The 26,468-nt window shown below is 37.7% G+C and overlaps 1 protein-coding gene across 22 annotated transcripts in view; it reads left to right on the forward strand.

Annotated features, from left to right (window-relative positions):
- The window catches only part of nfasca (neurofascin homolog (chicken) a), a 100,309-nt gene that overhangs the window by 67,184 nt on the left and 6,657 nt on the right, over positions 1-26,468 (forward strand). For 8 of the 22 annotated variants that reach the window (XM_049022459.1, XM_049022457.1, XM_049022458.1 and 5 more), the window contains 19 exons: positions 146-257; positions 478-644; positions 798-945; positions 1,295-1,419; positions 2,000-2,044; positions 5,057-5,158; positions 5,340-5,537; positions 6,196-6,266; positions 6,584-6,806; positions 7,563-7,678; positions 8,041-8,251; positions 10,010-10,132; positions 10,476-10,649; positions 12,304-12,330; positions 15,020-15,175; positions 16,438-16,560; positions 19,140-19,289; positions 20,154-20,285; positions 20,858-20,927. In XM_049022459.1, coding sequence (XP_048878416.1) covers positions 146-257; positions 478-644; positions 798-945; positions 1,295-1,419; positions 2,000-2,044; positions 5,057-5,158; positions 5,340-5,537; positions 6,196-6,266; positions 6,584-6,806; positions 7,563-7,678; positions 8,041-8,251; positions 10,010-10,132; positions 10,476-10,649; positions 12,304-12,330; positions 15,020-15,175; positions 16,438-16,560; positions 19,140-19,289; positions 20,154-20,285; positions 20,858-20,927 — 2,473 coding nt within the window. Of the gene's footprint in view, positions 1-145; positions 258-477; positions 645-797; positions 946-1,294; positions 1,420-1,999; positions 2,045-5,056; positions 5,159-5,339; positions 5,538-6,195; positions 6,267-6,583; positions 6,807-7,562; positions 7,679-8,040; positions 8,252-10,009; positions 10,133-10,475; positions 10,650-12,303; positions 12,331-15,019; positions 15,176-16,437; positions 16,561-19,139; positions 19,290-20,153; positions 20,286-20,857; positions 20,928-26,468 lie in introns of those variants that run through there. The other 14 variants (XM_049022472.1, XM_049022473.1, XM_049022474.1 and 11 more) reach the window with 8 other exon arrangements.

Raw genomic sequence — 26,468 nt, forward strand, 5'->3', positions numbered from 1 at the left:
GACAGAAGAATATTTGAGGGCTAGGATATGCTTAAAGTAATGAAGAATGTGGGGAAAGGCGGGTGTATTCTGAGTAATTAAATGTAAAGGGCTGGTACTTAAAATGGGTCTGCATAGCCCCTCGTTTTATTCTTAATCTCTCCAGATATGGCGCCACGGATGCTTGGCCCTAAAAACCAACTCATCAAGGTGATTGAGAATAACCGCACTTTCTTGGACTGCCCGTACTTTGGCTCACCACTTCCAGAACTACGCTGGTGAGATCGATATTGTGGGTTTTATTAGACACTAGAATGAATTCACTAGATTTTATACAGAGCATCGGAATAATACGTAGATTCATTTAGAAATAATGGCACAATACTGCAAAAGTATTTTATTCACTCCGATCGTGCAGATTTGATAATGATGTCTTCCGGTAATTTCTTTTTATATATGAATGCTTTATTTCCTACATCTTTTGTGTGTGGGATGCAGGTTTAAGAATGGGCAAGGCAGTGGCCTAGATGGTGGGCATTACAAAGCCTATCTGAATGGCACTTTAGAGATCAATCGTGCCCGGGTCGAGGACCAGGGTACGTATACCTGTGTAGCCAGTAACATCCTTGGAAAGGCAGAAAACCAGGTTCGGCTGGAGGTCAAAGGTATGTCACATGGAGAGATGCTCAGATGTTATCTGATGCCACTATTTTAGATACGAATTATGTAAAATTTGCAGATATGTAATATAAATGCTTTGATTGAGCAGTTTTTTTATGTATGTCTTTTGAGCGTATTCATTCTTTGATCCATTTTAGAGCCCACACGGATTGTTCGTGCCCCAGAACACCAGACAGTGAACCGAGGAAGTGTAGCCCGCTTTAACTGTCGGGTCAAATATGATGTCAGCCTTCCAATTACTGTTACCTGGGCCAAGGATGACAAGCCTCTTACGCTTGGATGGAGGTGATGACTAATTGACTAATAGTACATTGATCATCAGTGATCCTGTTTTATTTTGGGAAAACAGAGGCTGTTTAACAAAACCTATGCACACCAACTAATTGTGTACATTACTTAGAACAGTGCAGCATTTACTTCAATTAGCTTATACATAGTTTGAGTGGAGTTAAATCTTTCCACTAAAGGAACTGTGTACTTCTGTATGCTGATTTAAAAAGCCTGATAATTTTGCCCTTAATTTTGGGAACTATCAAAAGCACATTATTAGCATATTGATTCACTGCTGTAGAGGTTTTCCTACATCTCACAGTCTTAGCTGCTGATTATTCTCTTTCCTATTTTCCCTGGCTAGGCTGAAGAAGGAGGAGGACTCCTTTTCTATCTTCAATGTTCTTGATTCGGATGAGGGGACTTATTCATGTACTGCCAAAACTGAGCTGGATGAAGACTTCGCATCTGCTCGCCTCACTGTTCTTGGTATCAGTATATCTGCATTCCTTTGAGGTTACCTAAATGTGCAAACACTCATAATAATCCTACAGATAATCACACAAATGGATGTTGTACATACATGCAGCATGATTATGCTGAAATTTTTGAATAGTTTGGAGCTGATAGAAGTTTTCCCTGGTGAACTCATTTTGTGACTTTTTTAGTGAATTGAATTAGTCAAAAAAATCAGACATATGAACATGCATATTTAATATTTTATTCAGTTGAATAAACATATAATAATTACCCTCATTCCCAGTTATTATTAGAACTAAAATCTTCATACTTACATCTTTCAATAAACCATGTCATTATTAATTTTCCTATTGTGTAACATAATCATTTTCAAAGACACTGACAACCCTTTTGGTAAATTGACTTCTTACACTTTGGATTTTAATGACCCCATATTGTGTCATGTTGATGTTTTCTGTTGTGTTTCCTGTCTAAAACCAGTCATATATATGTGTGTGCGTGTGTGTGTCTATTTATGCATGTCTATACACACACACACACACACGCACACACACACACTAACCCTTTGACTTGAACCTTTGTTACACAGGTTATGATTCCTTTCCATCTTCAAATCGTAGTGCCCTTGTACCAGGTAACATTCTTTGCACTTACACCTGTCATTGTTGTGCTTGGTCTCAAATAATTCATTGTGCATGTATTCCTTAGGCAGTGCCATGGACATTATTGAGACACATTGTTCCCCAGACATAAAATACCTGTCAGTGAAATACAGACTGTCCTTTTTACTGAGGGACTTTACTACTGTCATAATCACGGCTGTTTACATACCACCTCATACTAATGCTTAGCTAGCCCTGAAGAAACAGTATGATGCTATTAACAGTCAGCTGACCCAGACGGAGATGTGATTGTAGCAAACGAGAGAGAACTATAGATGGTACTGCCTAAATTCTGTAAAAATATGAACTTCCCACCTAGAGAGAGAAACATCCTCGACCAAGTGTGCATAAATATTCCTGGGGCATAAAAAGCCACCCCAGACCTTACCTAGCTCCACACCTTGGACTATCGGACCATATCTCAATGATGAAGATCCCTGCATACAAACCTCTGATCTGCAGAAGAAAACCATCTATTACAACTGTTCAAGTCTGGAGAGACGAAGCCACATCACGACACCTAAACTGCTTTGAGAATACTGACTGGCATGTGTTTAGACAAGAACCAGACTTGGAGGAATACATTTCATCTGTTTTAGCCTACATAAAGTTCTGCAACCAGACTGTACTGACCACCAAAACCATCAAAGTGTTTCAAACCGGAAGTCATGGTTGGGCAGAAAAGTATGGTCTCATACTTGCTCGAGGTATGTGATGCTACCTTCAAGACAGGAGACACTACCTACAGAAGTGCCCATAGAGAACTAATGAAGGACATCAGAGAAGCCAAATGGAGGTACTAAAGAGCACATTGAGGGGCATTTTGAAAAGCAATCCCTACAGGGGGATTGCAAATTTTTCGATTCCAGTACCAGAATGATACCTTCATTTTCATAGCAGTTCCTGAAAAATACTTTTTCCGATATCAGTATGTTTTTAAATCAATTTCAACAACAACAAAAATACACCACAAATCTTCGTCATGGGAGGATTAATCATGATCATAACAGGACACAGCCTTTTATTTATATTTTATTAATACAACCTGACATGTTAATAATTCATTATTAAATCTGGCCATCAAATCGAGCTTTCATTTTCCACAGAATAAAAAACAATGTAACATTATCCCACTAAGTGCTGCCATGTTTCACTGTCAGCACTGGCACTATATGGAGACGCAACCAAAAAGGTATTCAATCTTACTGAGGTACAAAAACAATTCTATGTGCTTTGTCTCTTTTTCCGCACTTCCATGTAACATTCATGTTAGTGGCGGTGCTTGTGGTCAAGCATTCAGCAAGTAATTACTGTAAGCTCTTCCACAGTAGAGCCTCCATGGACTTGCGATCGGCCCGAGTTCCAATGATCTCGCTCATACGCTCTTGCATGCACATACACACCAATTCTTGCTTGCTCCAGGTGTTTAATGTGATATATGACAATGAGGTAAGCCAGTATAGGGCGGTATATTTGGTCATAAATGAGGGGCCTTTTTTTTTATAAAATTTAGTTGTACTGTCTCCAAAAATGGTCGCAAAATGATGTTTTTGTATAACGTTACGTTAGACAACCAATCACCAATCTTTACACAAGTATGCTGCATACTTCATAGCTCACAGATGGTGAGAAATACTGTTTGGATATCAGAATTTGGCACTGAAAAATAATTAGTTTTTCAGTCCTTGGTAGAATCTCAGCATTTTGGTCGGTACCACAAAAGTACCAAAGTACAGTACTCAGTACTCAGTCCTACTCATGGATCTTAGATTTCTTGACCAACAGAACACAACAGGTCAGAATAAGAAATCATACCTCTTGGACCCTCATACTATACATAGGCACGCCACACGGTTATGTGCTCAGTCTAGCCCTCTTCACTGTATTCCCCCATGATTGCACCCCTACCCACTCCTCTAACATTTTAATGAAGTTTACTGATGACAGCAATATAGTGTGACTCATATCTGACAACAAGTGGTACACAGACAACTATCTGGTCCTGAACATCACTAAAATCAAAGCTATCATTGTGAACATTGTGATCTAAAAAGACCACCCATCCCCCCCTCCATATGAAGACGCAGAAAGGGTCAACATCATCAGACTCCTGGGATTTCACCTCTTGTGGTCCCTTAACACTTCCCATTTTGTGAAGAAAGCTCACTAGAGGCTGTTCTTGATAATCAAACTCAAATAAGCCAAATTCCCCCCTCAGCTCCTGGAAAACTTTTATCACAGCACCATAGAGAGCACCCTCTTCCACTGTGCCATGGTGTGGTATTCCAGCTCCACCTTCTAAAACAGAAAAGACCTGGCCTAATGTGAAAAGAACTGGTCAGAGAATCATAGGAGTTATGCTTCCGAATTTGATCATGGTATATGTTAGCTACCTGTGCAAGAAGGCTACCAACATCAGCAAAGACCCAACACACCCTGGATACAGTCTACGTGTCACTTTGTCATCAGGATAGAGATCTATCAAAGCTCACACTAAGACTAAAGCTATGTCCACAGAGCCGTCGTTTCCATCTCCCTACTTTCCATTGTTATTTTGGAAGGAAGTATGTTCCATTCAGCATCCTCCATGCATCCCTTACTGCTTAATGCAGTTGTACATTTTTATTGTTATTATATTTTATTTTATTATTATCAAATTATTATAGAGTACTATAGAGACAATAGACAGCATTTTATTAATGTAGTAACAGTACTTTAATCAAATTCGCTTTGATTGTGCAATGTCTTCAGACTACTATTTTTAATTGCTGGCCTTTGAATACTTTTAGGTGGTATATTATCAAGAATGCATTTTGTTTTTATGTAAATTCATCTTAGTACCTACTGATTTCTATCTGCATGTTGCCACAGAAAATTTAGTTGTAGACATACAATGACAAAGTCCCATCTTATCTCATATCATCTTCTAATGCTTTTTATCAGCTGTGAATGACCATATGGAATAAAAGTTTAAATCCTTACAGACCGCCCAGATCCCCCTAAGGACCTAGAACTATCAGACCCTTCAGAGCGAAGTGTCCGTCTCACCTGGATCCATGGAAATGATAACAACAGTCCCATTACAGGTAAGACCTTCCCTTCTCACTTAAACTCAAAGCTGTTTTTCCTGTCTGAAGTTACACCCCTAAACATATCTGTAATTATGAAAACCTGCCTTTATTCTTCTAGTGACCCTGCTAGTGATAGCAATAATCCTTTATTTACTTTTTTTGTCTTTTTACCCCACATCCTCCAACACTCCTCCAGAGTTCCTCATCCAGTTTGAGGAGGACCGCTGGCAACTGGGAAAATGGCTGAATTTGTCAAGTTGCCCTGGTGACCTCAACTCTGCCATCCTGCACCTGTCTCCCTTTGTCAACTACCAGTTCCGGGTTATTGCCATCAATGCCATTGGCTCCAGCCAGCCGAGCCGTCCATCTCCACGCTACCAGACCAGTGGAGCACGTATGTTAGCCACCTGGGAGCAAGATTGGGAAAAGGGGAGTTTAGTGAAAACTGTGGGTGAACTTTATTTTCAACATATACGCATATGTGGTTATATACTGTGCTCAAAGAAAGTTGCTTGAAAAAATATTACAAATGTATTGGTCTTAAAACAAATATGATTACTCTATTCATTTGTTAACAAAATTAAATCACATAAACAACTAGTGGTTTTAAATAAAACATTCATTTCAAGGAGCAATGAATTGAATCCAAAATTATAGTTCTAAAAGAGCTGTTCTGAGTTAAAAAGTTCATTTACAAGCACACTCATTGAGTGATTTTTAATTGGTAATACTTTTACACTAAGATGAAGCACTAAACACTTTTAATATCCATTTGAGAGCCAATGACTGCAATTGCAATTAGTAGCAAAATAGCAAGAACAGAACTGACTGTCAAAAAACTATAACACTTAATAAACAGAAAATGTCTGTGTGGAAGACATGCAGATATGTTAATGCTTGTCAATCGACGTTTGCTATGAAACCCATAAATATGAACATTTTTACAGAATTCAGCAAGCCTTTTGACTTTTTATAAGCACTGTATATGGGGTGTGTGTGTGTATGAAAGTTGCCTCCAAGAAAATCACACCAGCATATTCTTATTGTTGTAGCACCAGATGCCATCCCTGGTGAGCTCCAAGGAGTGGGCACAAAAAAAACAAACATGGAGATCAGCTGGGAGGTAAGACATCAGTAATTAAACTGTGGATGATTTTACTTTCCCTGCAATGAGTTCAACTTAATTGTAATAGGATTAATCTTACAACATATAATTCTGAAACAAAATTATGTAACTCCTTTAGTTTTATATTCCACAAGTTTAACATTTTTGTTATTTTATTGTTATGGTAATATTATTTACATTTGCCTAGCAATGATAAGCTTAAGGTGCTTGAAAACTCAATTTTCTTTTTTTGTAACAGTTTCAAAAGGATCGTAGTTAGCAATGAGTGACAAAGTATTCTTTGTTTGGCTGGCCTGGCATTTATGTCTTCATAGCCTCTGCTGGACATGGAGAGGAATGGACCTAACCTGCGATATCTGGTGTCATGGCGCCGTAAAGATGTGCCCGAGACCTGGAGAAATGCTACCACCAAATCATCCAAGCATGTCATCCACAACACCAGCACCTACATACCCTATGAAATCAAAGTCCAGGCAGTCAACGACTTTGGGCTTGGTCCAGAGTCCAGCGTGGTCACTGGCTACTCAGGGGAGGACCGTGAGTTTTATTGTTTGCTGTCACACATAGCTACACAATCTCATATGTATATTAATATGTCTGTCACAAGTGAGGACCAAGCCCACCTCCACAATGACTACATCATGCTCAACTTCTGAAGCTGTATGTCACATTGCTCAGACCTTATAAGCAGACAATAAGCATACTCAGACAAAAACATGAAGCCTTTTATTTTTATATTTATCATTCTTTTCTGAAAACAGTTGGTTTACACCAATGTTTTATTACCAAACCCCAAGCCTGTACCAGATTCTGTACCAGAATCAACAAAGTAAATACAGGAAGAAGGTCCTGTGTCCTGGACTATGCAGTTGAACATCTCTCATTTTTATGTACTGATGCCTCCATGCAGAGCACACTTGGCTATGGGAGCCAATTAGCTAAAACTTGTGGGGTGCACCTGAGAGTTGGGTCGCTCCAGAGTTTGTTTGGGACCCAACTGAGACCACCCCCTCTTAAAGGTCTTCATATGGTTGTTTTGGTCTGCACCCAAATGCAATTACTCTGTTCACAGTTGCCCAAAAGAATCACACAAAGGGGGAAATTGAACCAGTGTCTGTTTTAAATGGACTGAAAGGTGCTGGCATGAAAACACGCTTAATTGCATCTTAGATGTTTCAGTACTGCTCCGAAGTCTTGACCCTGTCTGCCTGCTGTCACAGCTACATGTTGCTCTGTTTAGAGGAGGATTAATGACCATGTGTAGCACAACAGTATAAGTATTGCTGCTTCTAGGTCCCATCGCACCCCCCACCAATCTACGTGTATCTGGGATTAACAGCACGACAGTGACTTTGCACTGGTCTCCTGTAGCTCCCAACACCATCATGGGTGCATTAAAGGAATATAGGGTGAGTCCCCATTTAAAACAATCAGAATTTTTCATTTATGTCTGTGTTTCATTGCATGAATATAATGCATTTTAAGTATAATTATTCAGACTTATTTTTAATGTAGTTTGATTTATATATATATATATATATATATATATATATATATATATATATAAATGTAATACAATCTCTCTTCTGAAAAAGGTTTAAAAAATCATTTGGTAAGAGTTTCCACCATGGACAAATCACTGAAAGAATTCAATTTTAATTAGTCCACCGGTGACCACTGTATTCTAAATGCTGCTCTAGATCCTGATGCCGCATATAGTTATGGAAAGAGCAACGTGGATTATGTCACTGACAAAGTTGCTTAAATTCAGGTGTACTACTGGAGGGAGAGTAGCATTCTGAAAGGCCTGCATGTGACCAAGGAGAAGAAGACCAAGGGCTTCAAGAACAGCAGCCCGCAACCATCGGGTATCCTGAAAGGGCTTGTGCCCTACAGCAACTACAAGATGTATATGGTTGTGGCCAATGGCCAATATGAGGGGCCACACAGCAACACCGTTGAATTCGCAACAAAAGAAGGAGGTATGATGGTATGGTGGATTGGGTTTAATTTAGGGACATCTAAGTTCATTGGCCTAAACACAATTCAAGCATTTCATATTCAAATAACACAATTCAAATTAAACAAATATAACCAATTGGAACACTGTTAATGGAATCCAAAGAAAGTAGCATCTCAGAAAACATTTTTTTATTTTTGCTAAACAGGGAGAACAAGCCAGTGTTAACTGTCACAACAGCCAACTATTGAACTGTACAGAAAAATATACACATAAAGGAAGCAGTACCTGATTGACTGCTTTTGCCTAAGCCAACTAGTGCTGCTTTGATGTGGAAAATTTGACTGATACCAATATTTCTGTGCAATAACGTCAATAACAATAACTCAGGGGGTTGGGAAGTTACCAGCAGTGAAATTTGCTAAGTTCCCAATTAACGGAAAAAAAAATCCCCTCCCCCGCATGCCTTTGTTGACGATCAAAAACAGCATAAAAAAAATTAACAATAATAACTTTCTATACTTTTGAGGTGCTTATCTCATGAAGGGCATCATGTAACTGAAGGTCAGTGTTTTATACAAAAAGTCTTACACAAGCAGAACACTAAACTCTCTTGCTACTCCAGAGCCTTCGCTGTTTTTTTCATAACCAGACATAGTTTTAAAAAATGCAGTTTGCAAGATGAACTTTGACCGTAAAAACAAAACAAGTTTATCCAGGTTTAGCAAATGTTTAACTATAGGAAAACTTGTGCTATAGTTTAGCTGTGTAACTCTAATATTAAGAAAGTTACAGTTCTTAAGAAAGTACCCCGCATGATCATTTTTTGCTACCTGGGATGTAGAAAATGTAATATATAACAATGGGATATTAAAATTAAAAATATTTCTGAGCTCTGAAAGGTATGTGCAAATCACAAGGTAAATTTCACCAAAATCAAAAATGTCAAAAACGTTTGTCAGTTTATGAAATTAATATATATAGTTCATCTCTTAGGCTAAGATTACTTTATAGTTACCTAACTAGATAGCTACCTCAGAGTCTTCACCATTGCTACCTTAGCTAGTGCTACAAATAAGGGGCATTTCTGGAAAGCATTGTAACTTATGAACCATTATAATTCATGTTCTGTGCTACAAAACAAAACCAAGCTTCCTAGAAGTGTTTTAGAGCAAAGACCATCACTGATCAGTCAGGGAGTGCTTCCTTTATGGATATTAACGAACCTTCCTCTGCCATCCTACATTTTAAAAATTTTCCAGCTAGTGCTGCTGCTTTGTGCGTGTCTGTGCCCTGCGATGGGCTGGCCCCCCATCCTGGGTTGTTCCCTGCCTCATGCCCATTGCTTCCGGGATAGGCTCCAGACCCCCCGCAACCCAGTAGGATAAGCGGTTTGGAAAATGGATGGATGGTTGGATGGATGCTGCTGCTGCTTCATGCACCTACTTGCAACATGAGAACATGGGCATGAGAGTGCACAACCCAGAAGCTGAAGTATCTTTAAGGGGGATTTTGTCCACTTAAATAAACTAATGGAATCTGACTTTACAGATTGATGTAGGTTAATTGCCACCTTAATGACTGATTCATCCAATGCATCAATGTCATCTTTACACCCCTAATCTAAAATGAATTTTACAGTGATGATCACATTTGTTTCCACATGCTACTATTTCATTTAGCATTTTGTATATAATCTTGAAAGCAGAAGAGAATGTTTCATGAACAGTGTGAAATGTGTCATACTGCTCATTTAGGCTTTGTTGTCTTTGCCATGTAGTGCCTGGTCTTCCTAAGTTCTTCAGGATCATTCAGAGGAGTACAGATACGATCTACCTTGACTGGGACAAGCCTGTAGAGCCCAACGGTGTGCTTATTGGATATATACTTAAGTACCAGACAGGTATCATATTTTTTTTCTCCACTAATTTAATTATTATACATGCATTTTGCAGTTGATTCCCTCTGATACATGATGATGTGCTAACCCTAACCCTACAGTACCATATCCAGATAATTGCATGACTCATTTGATAATATGTGAATGACAAGGAGGCATCATTTTATATTTCTCTCAGCATTTCCTATCTCTTTCACCCATGTGACACAGTAGCTCAGAGGCTAGCATGGTTGCCTCACACTGTTGGAGTCTCTTTGCCAGCTTGACTGTATGTGCCCGGGTTCTGTATGTTCTTCACGGTTTTTTCTGGAATTTCTGCTGTTTGAAATATGTCATTTTTCCACAGTAAATGGGACACATCTAGGCCTCATGCAGATGGAAAACTTTCCTCCTAATGTGACAACATTCTCACTTCGACGGCCCAACCACAGTATCCACTACAAGTTTTTCCTGGCTGCACGCACACAGGTGGGGGCTGGAGAGATGTATGCAGAGAAGTCTCCAAATTTCACCAATGAGGGTAAGATCAGCCTCTATGAGTCAACACACCAACAGCTTTATATGTAAGCAACTTTCAAATGTAACTTGCTTCAACTGGTCAGTGCCCTTGTCTCAAATGCAAGTTGCACTACACCACACAGGAGACCGGAAGTTTAAAATTACATTACACCTAACAGTTGTCAGTCAACTGTTGGTGCCTTTAAGCTTAAGCTTAAACAACAAATAGTCTGCCTAAGGGCTGGGCAATATCAAAAAAAAAGAACATGCAATATTTTAATTCTTTATTGAAAAAAATTGTAGGATAATAGAGAATAATATCAAGTTCTCCAACACCCACATGCACAACAAGCGAGACGCTGAATTTTTTTAGGTGAAAGAACAACATGAAAGCAGGAAAAGCAGAAAACATGATGTGAGGGAGATGCTGATCATTGTTTTTGTCTTTGGAAAACTATTCATCAAGAAGCCTGATTTAATTATGATTGAATAACCAGTCACAGACCATCTAAAATCATCTAATGCAGTCATTCAGAAAGTTTGGGTAAGCCCTAGCCTCATATGACCACTGTCACGTTTACATACAATAATACCTTTGTATACCCTGCAAAAAGTTAAAAAAATATACCAATTTATGTGTACTGTATGTATTTTTTCATCTGCATTGGAAACATAGGCTAGAAAGCTGAACTAAAAGCCAAATCATAAATCTTTATTTTTTTGCTTTGTGTGTAGGCTATAACTATTTCCCTGACAATGACAATAATCGCTGGTTAATCATCGTCAGGTACTAACACGGGGTTATTTGCGTGATATCATTACCGATAAAATTGTCATATCGCCCAGCCCTAGTCTGCCTGTGCAGTTTCATTGTGCAGCTAAAGAACTGGCCATTAAGTCAACAATAATTAAATCATCCTTTTAAGAAATGTGTTATTGTTTACTTTTTTTATTAGCAAATCAGTATTTGTACAAATAAGACTGCATTAAGGATTTTAGTATAGCTGCAGTCTTTTTCTAATTTGTATTACAGACAATCATAAGATGTGTTAAATTAACACAAAGTAAAATAAAAATAAATATGAATGCACTTTATTCCACAATATAACTTTATTTTAATTCACATACATCATTGAATTTATTAAAGTAACAGGATATTAAAATAACTATTTAATAAATATTAGAATTATTGGTTTATTTCAATTGGCACAGTGTCTCAGTGCATACAATTGTGGTTTTACACCTTGGTTTGATTCCAGCCCATCTTTAAATATGTAGAAAGAAATTTACACAATTAAAATTTGCATTCTGTAAAATCAGAAAGGTTATTAAGACAATTTAGAATTTGATAACACCGATATATATTTTATTTGAAACCAAACTTACTACTTTGGAAAGCTAATATAATAGACAGTATACAAAGCTATGTTGTTAGCTTATTTGTGACATTACCAACCTTGACAAATAATTGTATGATGTTGTTGCATCCTGAATAAGGAGAACAAATTCATGAATGGGCTGTTCCTCTATGGATAATTCTGGCATTTGTGTCTTACAAGGTTTCATGTGTATTCTTCTTTCATCCATTATAATACTTTCTCTTATAATCACAGCCCCTCTTGGTATCTTTATCTGAATTTACCTGTCTTTTGTCTCCCCCATCCTCTATCTCATAGTTTTGACAGAAAACATTCACAATACAGGTACTGTGCCCTTAGAAATAGGTAATGCAAACCGGGGAGTCGGTACATCTGTTTGTCCTTTAACAAGGGAAAGATGCTCATCGCACACAGATGCCTCATTTCTGCTGTTTTACTACCCCTAACTGAGTGCAATGGTACAGTCAGACATACTCTCTTGGAAAACAAGTACATCTGAGTGAACAATGAGATATTTGATTGATAACGAATATATCAATTTTAAAAAAGAAAGAAATTATTTCTGAATAGCACGCAGTCTTCTTTTCCCCACAGAGCAAGTTAATTGCAGGTATGATTTTTTTATGTTTTCACTGACTGAATTTAAGCTACTTCGTATCTGCATTTTCTAGGGCTGTGCAAAATTCAGAATCTATTAATTATGCTTTATTCCATTCATGCATTGGAATTTGAATTGAATCGACCACATCCTGAAGGATCTTGATTTGATGCTTGCAGGAAGAACAGTTTAATTCATTTCATTTAAAAAAAAATCACTGCAATCACATAACACAGTAAAGTCATTTAATTTAGCCAACCATAAATATCTATGTAAAAGACTTTAAGATAATATATTTTATATAATAGACTTTAAGGCTTTGGAGAAAATAAAACTAGGTCTCACTTATTTTTTGCAGAGTCTTATCAAAGGCTGATGGGATTCAGTCCTATCCTGACATTGCACTGCAGTAAGGGGAATTATCAGAACAAGGCTTGATACTGCTTGTCCAAGCAGGACGTTACTGGAACTCCGTTCATATACACATCTTTATGTATGTCTCCATTGTGCCCTCAGGGATTATAAATATCTTCAACAAAATGGCATTAGATACTACTGTACAGTTTTATTTTTATACTGGTATATCTATGTTATACGTTTATGATATTGCAGGGCTTAATATTGCCATAATAGTCCATATAACATGATGCACTCATTTTTAGTGTATGTGATGGTTCTTGAATGTTTTGAATTGGCCCAACAGACAACTAAACTAGACTAGCCAGTATTTGTTAAAAATATATATGTAAAAAGAGAAAGGGTTCTAACATCACACTATCTTACTTTTAAAGTCCACTTTACACAAGTCTAAATTCTGGTTGTGTTTTTAATTGATAGACCATTTCAGTGTCAGAGCTCACATTCTTTGTGTCCAGTTTCTGATTTATAGCTCTTTGTATTCCACTGTCCCTGATGGCACTTACAGACTTGTATCCTCTTTACTTCCTGTTCTTTGTCTGTTTTTCCATCCCCTAACATGCATGTCGATCGCTTTGCTCATTTGCTTGGGTTTCCCCAGCCTGTTAATGAGCTCTCTCTGCAGTCTGGTTTGCATGGCCTGCTTGAGGGAAAATATCTGACATGTAACACAAGCTTCCCACTGAGAAAGTCCAGCTGTAGGCTTTCATCAGCAGGGTACCTTGAATACTGATGCTACTGAAGCTATGACTACCTCAGCTTACCTTATTTGCTATGATGGAGTGGAAGGGGGAGGAGTGGGGGTAGGGGGGCATGCTTATTCTCTTTGAATCTACCTTTTGGTGAAATGTCAGTGGACATCTCCAACAAGAAATGATGTTTTTCCGTGAAGGATAGCTTATGAGTTTGCAGAATGTGCTATTAATTGATACACGTATTATAAACCCTCACTGATTGTCAACCTCAGTTCATGTGCACGGATTGCTATGTTACATGGACAGCAACATGCAAAGCATACTGAATGCAGCCACTCCTCACTGCATGGAATATACCTCCTTAGCACCTTAGTGCTATTTCTTATATTTCTTCTTCCAAGTGTCCCTCAGGCTTGAGTGGACTTTGTACTTTGAGCCTTTGTCCTATCATGCAGGGCAAGTCAATTGTAAGCTTTCTGTTATCTCTAGGATGTGCAGTGTATACTGTCCACATTGTCTGTTTCCAGGTCACTGTACGTATATCACCAAGGTACATGATGCCATGTGGCTAGCTCTGGAAAGTGTCATTTGTGAGAAACTTTTCATTGGCTTTAAGCATGCTAAATGCATTATTATGTTGACTCAATAACCATTATAGTTTTGAATATACTCTTTTACATCATTGAACTTTCCAGGACCTCCTCTTTCACACTTCTGACGCATTCAGGACAAACAGCAGCATGCAGGGGTCGGACTCCTTTTGCATGTGGGAAGCATTTAGGGGTTTGGTGCAGAGTTATATCAGTAATGCAATCAACAAGATCCTGGAGGAAAAATGTGGTGCTATACAAGTCCAGATTGCAGATTGTCTAAGAGATTTGTATACACCATCAGAAAAAGGGATAAGTGGATTTCCCAATACTACCAGTAATTTAAGATTTGATTATGTGGAAGATTTTTGATGTACAGGATTTGATGAGATTATTGTTTTTCTTGAAATTAGAGTTTTAGAAAAGGCACATATTAGCTACAAGATGACAATGATACTGCAGTGAAATGCATCATTTTATTTTGTGAAAAGTTTCATAAATGACCTAGAAACAATTTTTATAGCCATTATTATTTACCAAGCAAAAATTAAATAACGGCAGAAGAAATATGCAAATTTTCACACAATTCAATTGGGAATTCCATGTAGCCAAAGCCATTATGTAGTGAACTGCAGCCATTTTGTGTCTCTATATTCCTTTGTGTCCTTCTTGTTAACTTGTACTTTTTCCCTCCCTTATCGTTGCACCCACAGATGTTATGGTGTCTACAATTGCCCCTACCCTCTCCATTACAACTACAACTACTAGTACCACAACCACGACAATCATCACTACCACCACTACCACCTCGGCCACAACAATTCCCACTGTTTTTTCCGCAACCAAAAGCACGGACCTGGCCGTACTGGGTACATAAACACTGTCTCCCTGCATTACATATTTCTCCATTGACTGCTGGTCTCTTCATTCCTGAGAAGAATGACAATTGGCTTTTTAATATCCATCAGTTTTATGAAAAATAGTTAACATCCAAAGAACTTTTGGCATGCAGTGGTCTAAATCTAGAAATATAGAAATCAATTCTCTATATTACAAAGCTTGTACAATATACTATAGTGCTCATATGTCAGCCTGGCTCAGTCATATAAATATCTACATTTAAATATTTGATCTTATATTTACTTGCCTGGATGATATTTTTATCCTATGTGGATCACATGTCTATGCTTTTACTGAAATATTAAGTATGCCTTGCCGTAATGCATCTGAGAGCAACAAAACAGTAAGATAACCATAGAAAACCCTATTCAAAAGGTTTTGGCACTGATATAAACCTTGAGGGACCTGTGGTTATACAAACATTCAGATCAAACAGTTGGTGGTGTAAGTTGGTGTCTGTTCTTTTTCTGTGCAGACCATTTACAGCCGTCAGTACTTTTATCATTTCTGCAAAAAGGGTTTTTTTTTATTAAAAATATTTAAGAACACAACCATATTTTAATATGCATTTTTCAAAATTTGAGATCTAAGGCAGTACAAAGTCACACATTAGAACAGTAACTTGGAATACGACTGAATAGGTCTGAATTTTTTGTGGCTTAATATTTGTATTTACTTAAAATTGACTTTTGATTATTTATTGAAGCATTACTCGTACAACTAGACTGTATCTGCACCAAGTTATACTGAATTGTGTGTGTGTATGTGTGTGTGTGTGTGTGTGTGTGTGTGTGTGTGTGTGTGTGTGTGTTTACACCAACAAAACAGACATTTATGGAAAGCAAGATTGATTCCATTATTAGAAGAACTGTCTTCAGTGGTTTGTTTGAAATACTGAATAGTTAAACATTTTTAGCTGTTCATTGTAGTTTTCACAGAGCAGATTCCTGGGTCAGTGAGTTTTATTGTTACAGTATTTACCTGTAAAAGCTGCCCAGATGCCTATCCACTTGGCTACACTTTATTACAATAACATGTAGAAAAGACCATTTCTTAGGAGAGCAAAATATTGCAAGATCTTTGAAATCTTAATATTTAGGCTTGTGCCACTGGGTATTTTGTGGCACATATTGTCATTTTTACTTGTTTAACTAGAAGGTTTACAGATTTCTTGTGATTTATACCTTGTGTTAGTTTTTTTATCACCTTTCCTCTAACTTGTTCTGTGTAGCTCCACCTGGAAGACTGATCTGGAATCTGACGGTTGAGCCCAACAGTAACTATGCTTACGTCAGCTGGAAGCACAACTTTCCCTCCAACAGCAGCGAATTTGTGCTTGAGTTCTCTCTAAAGAGTAAGGATAAGAAACGATAGATCAACCTACTGGGGAAGGGGAAGCAATTGGGTACACTGTGATGACTCTCTAAAGGGAACTATTAATGTTTCACAATCCCTTTCAATGAATACCCCCATCACTATTTAACACTCTTCCATCCATCTTGCAACCAGTTATCCAGTGAAAGCTTGTGGGGACTTCAGAACTTGCAGTACTCTTGGTGTGTCACTTCCTAAATTCATGTTGTTCTTAAGCTGTGAATGAAACACCTTTAGGAGGTGTAAGTGGTTGTGTCACAGGTTTTCTTTTTGTCTGAGAAATGTTGTCCATTATTGCAATCACCCCCTTTTAGAGAAAGAACTAATATGCCTAATTTTATCATCAGTTGAGGTTTGCATTCCTGATGTATTTCACTTTTTTTCTAATAAACTCTTCTCTTAAGCTGGACAGAGCAGTTTCCATTTGAGCTTGCTGCTGAAATGCTTCAGTTGCTCAGAAGAATCATACTTCAGAAATGGCCTTTCAGGATCCTTAGAAAAAGGCAATTTGGTTCTATTACTGTTTGGTTTTAGATTGATACTACTTCTGCTGCACACAGAATGCAGATTTTCTACATTAATGAATGAATGCCTGACTTAGAATGTTACAATAACTGATTTTGCAGCAGGCATTACCATGAAAGATCTTTGAAAGTTCCCTTTAGAAAGTCTGCATAACTTAGTGTGGCTAATTTAGACAGCTATGCAAAGTGCTCAGAAACTATGATAGTGTATATATGTAATACATTTGCTGTGTTATAGTATACTTATAAAGTTAAATCAGTTGGGCACCTGATATTTCAGGCTACCTTTCTGTAAAGGCAAAGGGCGTCCTTAGAACATCTGACTTGCATGTCCAGATGAAAAGGATGTCTCTGCCCTTCAAAAAGATGTTCCAATATTCCCACAGGAAAGTCTTGTTGGAATCACGCTGTTTCAGATCACTTGTGTTGTTTGCATTTCTCATCCATGAAATATCTCTCCTTTACCATGCAGTGCAATTGCTTTTATTTCCTGGTTGTGTAGTTTAACCTATATTTATTCTACTGCTAAACTTAACATTTCCTGTCATCATGTAATAATAAATCTTCTTGTAGTTTACAGTCACCACCCATTTAGGGATATCTACAATTGTCACACAACTGAGGGGACAGGGAAATTTCAGTTTTGGAGTTGATCATGCAATCTCTAGGCAAGGCTGGCTAGTGAGTTTCCTGGAGAATTGTTTTCCATCCAAGCTAACGGTATGTCTCTGAACAAACCACTCTGTTGTGAAGGTCATCAGAAATACCATTCAATTAAAAGGTCTCTTTATATGTTTGTTAATTAATTTTCTAAGTTGGGAGTAATAGAAAAAAACACACAAAACCACGCTTGACAGCCATTGGTTTAATGGCTGTAAAAATGGTTAAACAAACATCAGCACGACACCAAAGAGTTCTCGTGAGTGGAAATATGGAAACTATCCACCTACTTTCTAACAGTGGAATGATCTCTGTTTTGCCTACCAATTAGATGTTCTAATACCATTTCTTTGAGGCTATCTGTGTCTGCATGTAGCATGATGGCTGGTGCAACACTGGAGAGATTATAAGCCAGTAATGTTAAGGCCTCACTCTGGTGCTCATTGCAGCTTGTAGAGAGTATTTGCAGGGTTGAATATCAGTAGGATCGTGGCATAATCATTCTTCCTTACTATAATGCTCACAGTTTTGTGATATTTTTCTGCTTACATGTTACCTCCTGAGGCAGAAGACATAAATGCTTGATACGCATGCAGTAGTGCATTGAACATTTGCTCAGAGGCAGTCTTTTCACAAGCAAGCATTCTTCCTTTTCCTTTTTCAGACAGGGACTTCTGTGTATTATTTCAGGGCTAGTGACCAAAGTTGAACTTGTTCTTTCTCAAGGTGGCTGTAAATGGCATAACATGGGAAGTGCTTTTCAGTTCGGTTTACTTCTCTGTGGTCTGACAATCTCGTTTTGGCATAGACAATCTGCCTGTCACCTCTTTACATATCTTTGGAACATCTTTATTTCTTTATATATGGGTGATGCATTATCCCCAATGAATAAATGTGCACGAGTTTCAATGGATGCATGCCTTTTCTAATTTTGACCAGAAGGTAGCTAATTGTCCTTCTATTTTCCATTTGAGATGAAAAGAGGTGTGCAGACAACTTGAGATGCAATACTCCCCTCCCTGATAAATACCATTTGCTGGCAAAAGTAGCTTTAGTAAATTCTCAGGAGAAGGATTTATATATTAAGTGAGTTTAAATTTATTGTCACCTTTTTCTGTTCTATTTTCACTCAACTTTGCAATTCACATATTTTTTTCTCCTGAGAATTACGCATAAAGAGAGATTCTTAAAAGGCAAACTAAAATATTCTTAGAGTTCCGAAAAAGCTCCTAAAGCTAACATAGAGTTCCGAAAGCTAACTGGGGAGGGGCTGCATCACTTCAAGTGAGCTATTCATCTAGCACAAGCCCCACCTTTGTGTCCTTGCAGCAGGTCACTCCTACCCATGATGGGTGCCTCTCTTGTGTCTTCCAAGGTAACGGGAATACGACAAAAGTGCCAGTCAAACATCAGCCCCCCATAAAGCTTGCAGGTTTGATTGAGGGGGCCAGGTACCAGCTGCGGGTGTATTCTCACGAGCACCTTGACATCAGAAGCGAGTACGTCGACTTTGAGACCAGTGCAGGTGAGGCAGTTCAAGGGCCAGCACAAGGCAGAGGTATAAGACAGGGAGTGCGGAATATCCACACTTTTTCAACCTCAGCCCATAAATCAGGAGATATCATTAACGTGAATCAGTCTCTCAGCTGCAGTACAATATTTTTGTGCTCATTGTGTACATTCTTCTTGTGGTTAAAGATAAAGATATGGTGTTCTTGAAAATTAAGCCTTTGATTAGGAAGCCCTAGTCTATCACTGCCCTATCACATCAAAAACTTCTTTTTGAGCCATGAGAAACATGTCAGTGTCAATAGACTTTACATGAGTGAATATGGTGTTTCAGTTCTTTGCAGTTTTTGATCTTTCATGTGATCTCTAGATATCTAGTGTAGCTGCAGTATGGAAGAATTTTGCCAAATCTTTTCTACTTGTTGATTTGATTTATATTCATATATACTGGTGCCTTTAGAAAATGAGATAAATATTCATGGTTATCATGAATTTCATAATTATGAATTTGCACATGTTATTGCAAATGGTATTTTGTGATATTGTATGTTAAAAAAAACTATATAAGTTGATCATAAATCATATTGTAGAGAAAAAGGTTGTTGAAGAACATCAAATACTTATATGGTCTGACAGTTCATGAAACAAAGTAGTTTTCCGTTACGGAGATGAAAAGATTAAGAGAAATGTGCAAATGATTCTTCATAAAACTCATACATGAATTTGATTTGGGACTGGCCAGCTGTATTTTTTTGTATTGTATTTTCTCTGTAGGTGACCTCAATGAATTTTTCTCTTTCTCTCTCTCCCTTTGTACGTTCCACACCTCTTGTTTCCCTCCATGTGTTTTGTGTGTGTGTGCAACTGCGTCTTTGTTCAGCATACAGCAAGGACCAGATTGACATAGCAACACAGGGCTGGTTCATTGGGCTGATGTGTGCCATTGCACTGCTGGTGCTCATTCTACTCATAGTATGCTTCATCAAGAGGAGTCGTGGTGGGAAGTATCCAGGTAGGTTCACACTGACTTATACTGTAAGGGGGAGCAAGGCTGTCATTGTTGGCCCTTGCATTATCCATTTTGTATTGTCTTTATTTTTGCAGATAACAGGGATACAAAATGCATAGAAAACAACAATGTTCAAAAATCCATGTGTCACATTTAAATGCCTCAAAATGGACTGGTGTCCTGCCCACAGTATACCCTTTCCATCACAGGCTCCAGTTCAGGGGTGTTAAACTCCAGTCCAGGAGGGCCAGAGCTTTGCACATTTTTGGGTTTCCCTTCATTTGACACACATGATTTATCTCCTTACAGTTCCTTGTCCTAATTACCACACAGCTCTTGAATTGAATCATTTGTGGTAGAACAGTGAAAGAACTAAGCTACACAGGCTTTCGGCCCTCCAGGACTGGCATTTGACGCCCCTGCTCTAGATTAACACAATAGGAAATAAACAGCTATTAAAAGTGGCTGGATGGTAAAAAATGCTTCAAAAGACACTGGATTCGAAAGCTGATCAACTAATGCATGCTTAACTGTTATTACTTAGAAGGGTACTAAACAATTATGTGTTTTTTTAGTGCGTGATAAGAAAGACCTTCCACTGGATGCAGTTGATCAGAAAGATCAGGATGGGTCATTTGACTACCGGTAGGTAAATTTTATAATTATGGTTTACCATGACAATGAGACATTGAACCTATGTCTATGGCACAGCTTAACTTGTAAACTCTGAGGTGTTGGAGACAAGGTGAGGTGCTCAAAGACAATGATGATGTCATATATACAAATTATTCTTTAATAACAACAATGAGCTATTAACTACTTAAACATGTAACACTGCAATATTGTCAAAAATTTCAAGCCCATTTGCTGTAACAACCTACCATTTAACCTCATCTATTTTAGTGGCCAAAAAGTGGTTTTTCCCTTTCACATCAGGTCAGACAAACTGAATATGCTAATTTATGTAGATGGATGTCAAAATCATACAACATAAATGATTGTATAAATATACATTTCTTTAGTTTCATCTGCATTTATTCCAAAGTTTAATTCTGATTAATTTTAAGTTTAACTATATTAGGTGTAGCGTTTGAGTTAGCGGAGCACATCAGAGAGGTGCTGGAGCGCAGACTGCTCTGAGATCTCAGAGGTGAGCTCCAGCAAGCTTTGTCACAAATTAAGCACTTTAAGTTAAGCAAATTAAGTAGTTTACTACAGTAAATTGTTGTACTGTAGTTTATTAAAAATTTGAATATCTATTGTCTAACATCTTAGGTAGAGGGTATGTAAATCAAGTGGAACAATTAAATTCAAAATTGAAACAGTTCCGCATATTGGTTTAATGAAAAAGGGCAGTTTTGACACTTTATCCTATAAATTTAAACCCATTTGACAGATCTTTTCGGTCTTTGCATTTCTTGAGTGTTAAACTAGAAATGATTAAATTTTGAGACGGAGCTCCCCAAATCTGAAATTATGCCACTTACCGACGGCAAATGAAAGGGTGAAAGCAGAGAACATTTGGCTTTGTGCATTAGAAAAATCTAAAAGAATTTTATTGGATCCTGTTACTGCTTCACAAAAACAATATATGGATGAAGATCTACACCTGATTTACTTTTCAAATTGCCCCAAAAGTGAAGCACCAGCACTGTGTGGCATAAAGGAAGGAAACGGCAGCTGTAGAATGCACTTGCTCTTGTGAACACAGTAACTGTAAAAATATCATGGAAGTCTTTTTCAAATTTTGAAAACGTGTTATAAGAGTGAAAACCTCGAAACAATGAAATTTTGATGTAGATCGCCCTAAAACTGAAAAATTAAGGCAGTGCCAGTGACAGCCAAAAAAGAGAGTAGTGTCAGACATTTGATCCCATTTCCCATAATTTTAAAAGTATTTGAAAGATCTTGTTGAATGTTTGCTCTGGACCTGATCAAATTTTGAGACAAGTCACCCCAAAACTGAAGCAACGCCAGATAGTGATAGTGAAGTGAAGGCTAGATGACACACTTTATCTTGTTAGCATGATAACTCACCAATTATTTGGCCAATCTTTTCCAATCTTTGCAGGTACATTATATGGGTGAACATGTGGACTTTTGAGAAAAATCTCATCAATACTGAAGAAACAGCACAGCTTAGTGACAGCAAAGAGAACGATGAGATTATCCTTGTGTACAGGATCAGTCTGTTTCTTACAATTATGGTATTTACCATTTGATCTTGGATGGACCTTAGTACCACTTCACAAAAATATTATATCGATGAAAATCTGCACCTAAAAATGTACCTGTGATCAGGTCCAAAATAGGAACTGTAACAACAGAGTGCAGCAAATTGGAAATGCAAGACAGAGGGCAGTAGAGAGTGAAAATGGAGGCTGCAGCTGCCATCTTGTGAACACAGCCACCTGCCTAAATTTAATTTGTGGATCTTTTCACAAACTGTACCGGAAAATTGTACAAGTCAGTGATTATAAAACTCTAGGGTGCAAGATGATTTTTTGAATATTCAATAATGAAGTTTACATATATATTTAATGTCAGTAGCTTCCTTGTCCATAGCAGTCTGGTAGCCAGTCGGTGAAATGTATCATGGGAAACTGTGCAAAATTACTTGTAAATGTCACGTGCGGATGGAGCACAGAGCGGGTAAACATGAGCTGAAATCCAGGAAATCAAGGAACACGGGGTTTATTCAGGATCTCACACAGGGAAACACACAAGGACCGTGAATTACATTACAATGACTGGATTGGTGAAATATACTCGAACGTGGACTTAAATACATCAACATCTTATTTAACAATGAGAAGCAGCTGGTGATTGGAATTCCACACGAGGTAGCGAGGCGAGCGTGGCACACGGGAGGATTGGATGAGCGGGGCATGACAGTAAAAAAATTTCATCATATCACATTTTTTATGTTGTGGATAGAGTGTATAAGGTAAGCTTGTAATAATATTTTTTTAGACTGTAGTATTTCAATTCGGCAAAAAAATCATGTGAAGTTCTCCAGGGTTGCTGGATAAATGCCATTACTATGCACTTGGACCTCAAGTTTCACTCTCAACTGTGAATGTATGAGAATGTTTGAAAAAGAGAGTGATTAACCACTTTCAAGCATTTTGAACATGAGCTCAGCCATTAGACAAGATAACGTCATTTGCTATATTACTGTTTTTGGGCAAGGACCTGGTAAACTTTAAGAGAAAGAGCCAAGAATAAAAACTACTTTGATTTGTAAATACAATTTTATTAGTCATATTTATTTATTATCACAATTCTAGCAGTTGCAATTTGTTAATTTCTTGTTGTTATGTTATTTTACTACTTTAAAGCAATACAAAATAAACAAAAAAAATTCAAAAACTTATTTTCATTTCATATAGGTTTTGTACATATCGAATGCTTAAACAGTACCCTAATTTTTTTAAACATAACATAAATTTTAAAATGGTTATCAGTACAATTAATCTTCTTGTTTATTCATTTGTAATGTCCCAGTGAAAATGCAATAAAATATGAAGTTATGCATGGATTGCTATTTACGCAGGTCTTACCTCTTGCAGAATCTGCATAATAAGAGAAGTTTTGACTGTAGTACAGTAAGAAAAACCAGAGGTCATGTTGAATACTTGCTATCATTGACGGAATATTTTCAACTGACAGATAAATCTGAAAGCTGTCTGTCATATTGACCGATTAGAACACTGAGGGTGATCTAACATAACTTTAAGTAATTCACACCCCTAAGCTGTTGGTGGTTAGTGTGAATATTAATTAGCTATTCGCCAGTCTTGTCTTTGATCTCACGTGCATAGCCTCATTATCTTATAGCTGTAACCTTGCTAATTAGTTGACCACAAGCTCCGGTGCTACCTTGCAAGTTACACAGAAGTGCTGGGAAAAGAGATAGAAATAGCATACCAAAAACTGTGCAGAAATAATTATTTTTGTACCTCAGTTATATTTAATGCACTAATGGATAGCTTTTTGCTAGCATCTCTATATTTCTGCAATAGCAAATCAACCGATGACCGATATATTTGATATTGCTGTTACATCAGTTTTTATTCTGTAGAAAACAAAAGATCGATATGCTGGCCAGATTTAATAATGAATTATAAACATGTTGTAGGTAGTATAAATAAAATATAAATAAAAGGCTGTTTCCTGTTTTGATTGTTATTGCCCCCCCATTAACTAAACAAAATGACTTGTTCATCCTCCGTTATTTTACGTTGTGGTGGTGTAATTTGGTATGAAATTATGCATGAAGTTTAACTTATGAGCTTTTTGTGTCCCTCCTGCTTATTTAGCATAAAGGTCACAGTTCCTGTTGTGCTTTGGGAGCACAACACATAAAAGTGGCCAAGAACTGCAAAACATCTCAATTGAGGTGGGCCAGGATCCTGGAACAAGGTTCCTGAACTTCGGTGGGAGAGTGCCTATACTGATAATGTTGCGGCAGCTATTGTTACGCTGTGACTTTGGGGAGAAAAAATAATTAATTTGGTTTTTTGTGGTGTTGACTGGTGTCCCAGTTCATCTTTTGTCTCTATGCCTTTATAAATGCATAACCTATAACCTTGTTCTGTATATTAATTATGAAAAATCAAAATAAATGAAAATTAAATGCTATTGAAGATTTATTTCAAAATTAAAATTAAGATGTTGGGTAATAATAGATTATTATGGATTTTTTACAACCCCATCAGTCAAAATGACGGACACTGTGAAATACAAAAACAAGAGACAGAAATCACAGAATCATGTTGCAATATCTCATCCACTGCAGAATTGAATGTCTGGTCAGTGTTAGTAATGAAAATTAACCTTCAAGCTAATGAAAAAATTTGGACATGAGGTGAAGCTGGGCTCCCTTGTTATGGTCATAGTGCAATAGATAAATAATTTAAAATATAAAAATATAATTAATATAAATGACATTTTCAAATAAGTTAAAGCATTAAAATACAGGTGGCAACTTGTTTTCCTTTAACTGGTGGGGAAAGGTGTAGGAAATTGTCATAAAAGTGGAATGTGCAATAAATGAATAAGTATTATTTAAGATTTATGCATCCCAAGAAGGACTCACAGCATTCAGTTACAAATAAATCAATTAACTTTTACATTTTCAGGTGATCCATTTAGTACTTCTAGAAATTGTATTTAATTTTCACATTTACAGTAGCTCTAGACATTGTCCAAGTTGGTGAGTGTGGGATGTGTACAGTATGGATTAGATGGCCAGATCAAATGACAGGGATTTTCAGGGAATACAGTGCTTTTAGTTCTGACAGTACCAAACCTAGTCAACAGTGCATTGAATCTTGTTTTCAATCAAAATTGTACATATCACTTGATTGATTGATGAAACCCTTTATTGCTGTTACAATACACCATGTCACTAGTCACAAGTACCAGCGAAAAAATTGGCCATCAACCCGACCATACATACACACAAACATCACAGTATAAGGGGTAGACAGGTCAGGAAGACAGGGGCAAACAGAAAGAAGAAAAAGAAACAGAATAACATGAGGAAAGAGGAGGAGAATAAAAAAACAGCCCCCAGACTGTACTCCAGTAGGGAGGAAAAAAACACCTCAGCAACAAAAGCACATGGTCACAACCTTACAACATAAAAAGGCACGACTTGCAACAGGTAAGGGAAATGGGGAGGTGGAGGTAGTCCAGCATAGACAAACAGCCATCTGGTCCTGCAGCCACGAGGGTGCTGGTCACAGACCCGCCTGTTCACGCTGGGGGTATGAAATGGCGAAGGGGTGGAATGGGGGGAGAATGAGTCCTTGGGATTGGGGAGAGGAATGCGAGAGAGTCTTACTGCCTTGTTCTGCCGGGGGAGTTGTTAGTTCAGCAGCGGCCTTGGCCATGGCCAATGCTGATTAGGGGGGAGCTAAAACCAGATAGGTTAGGCTTGTTTGGGTTTCTGGGCGAGAAGCTGTAATTTCCCAGCTCCTCTAATGTCCACGCTGGTCTCCGCCATCCAATAACTTTTGCAAAGCCGTGAGCTTCTCCGTGATGTTATCCAATTTGCGATCAATAGTCACAGTCTGAGTGCTAACAGCTCTGCCCACTCCATCAATCATTCCGGCCAGCCTAGTGGGCTTTTGAGCAGCTATCACCGTTTTCTTGTATCATGTTTATAAAACCAGAAGG

Source organism: Brienomyrus brachyistius, chromosome 8 (genome assembly GCF_023856365.1).
Source record: "Brienomyrus brachyistius isolate T26 chromosome 8, BBRACH_0.4, whole genome shotgun sequence".
Lineage (NCBI taxonomy): Eukaryota > Metazoa > Chordata > Actinopteri > Osteoglossiformes > Mormyridae > Brienomyrus > Brienomyrus brachyistius.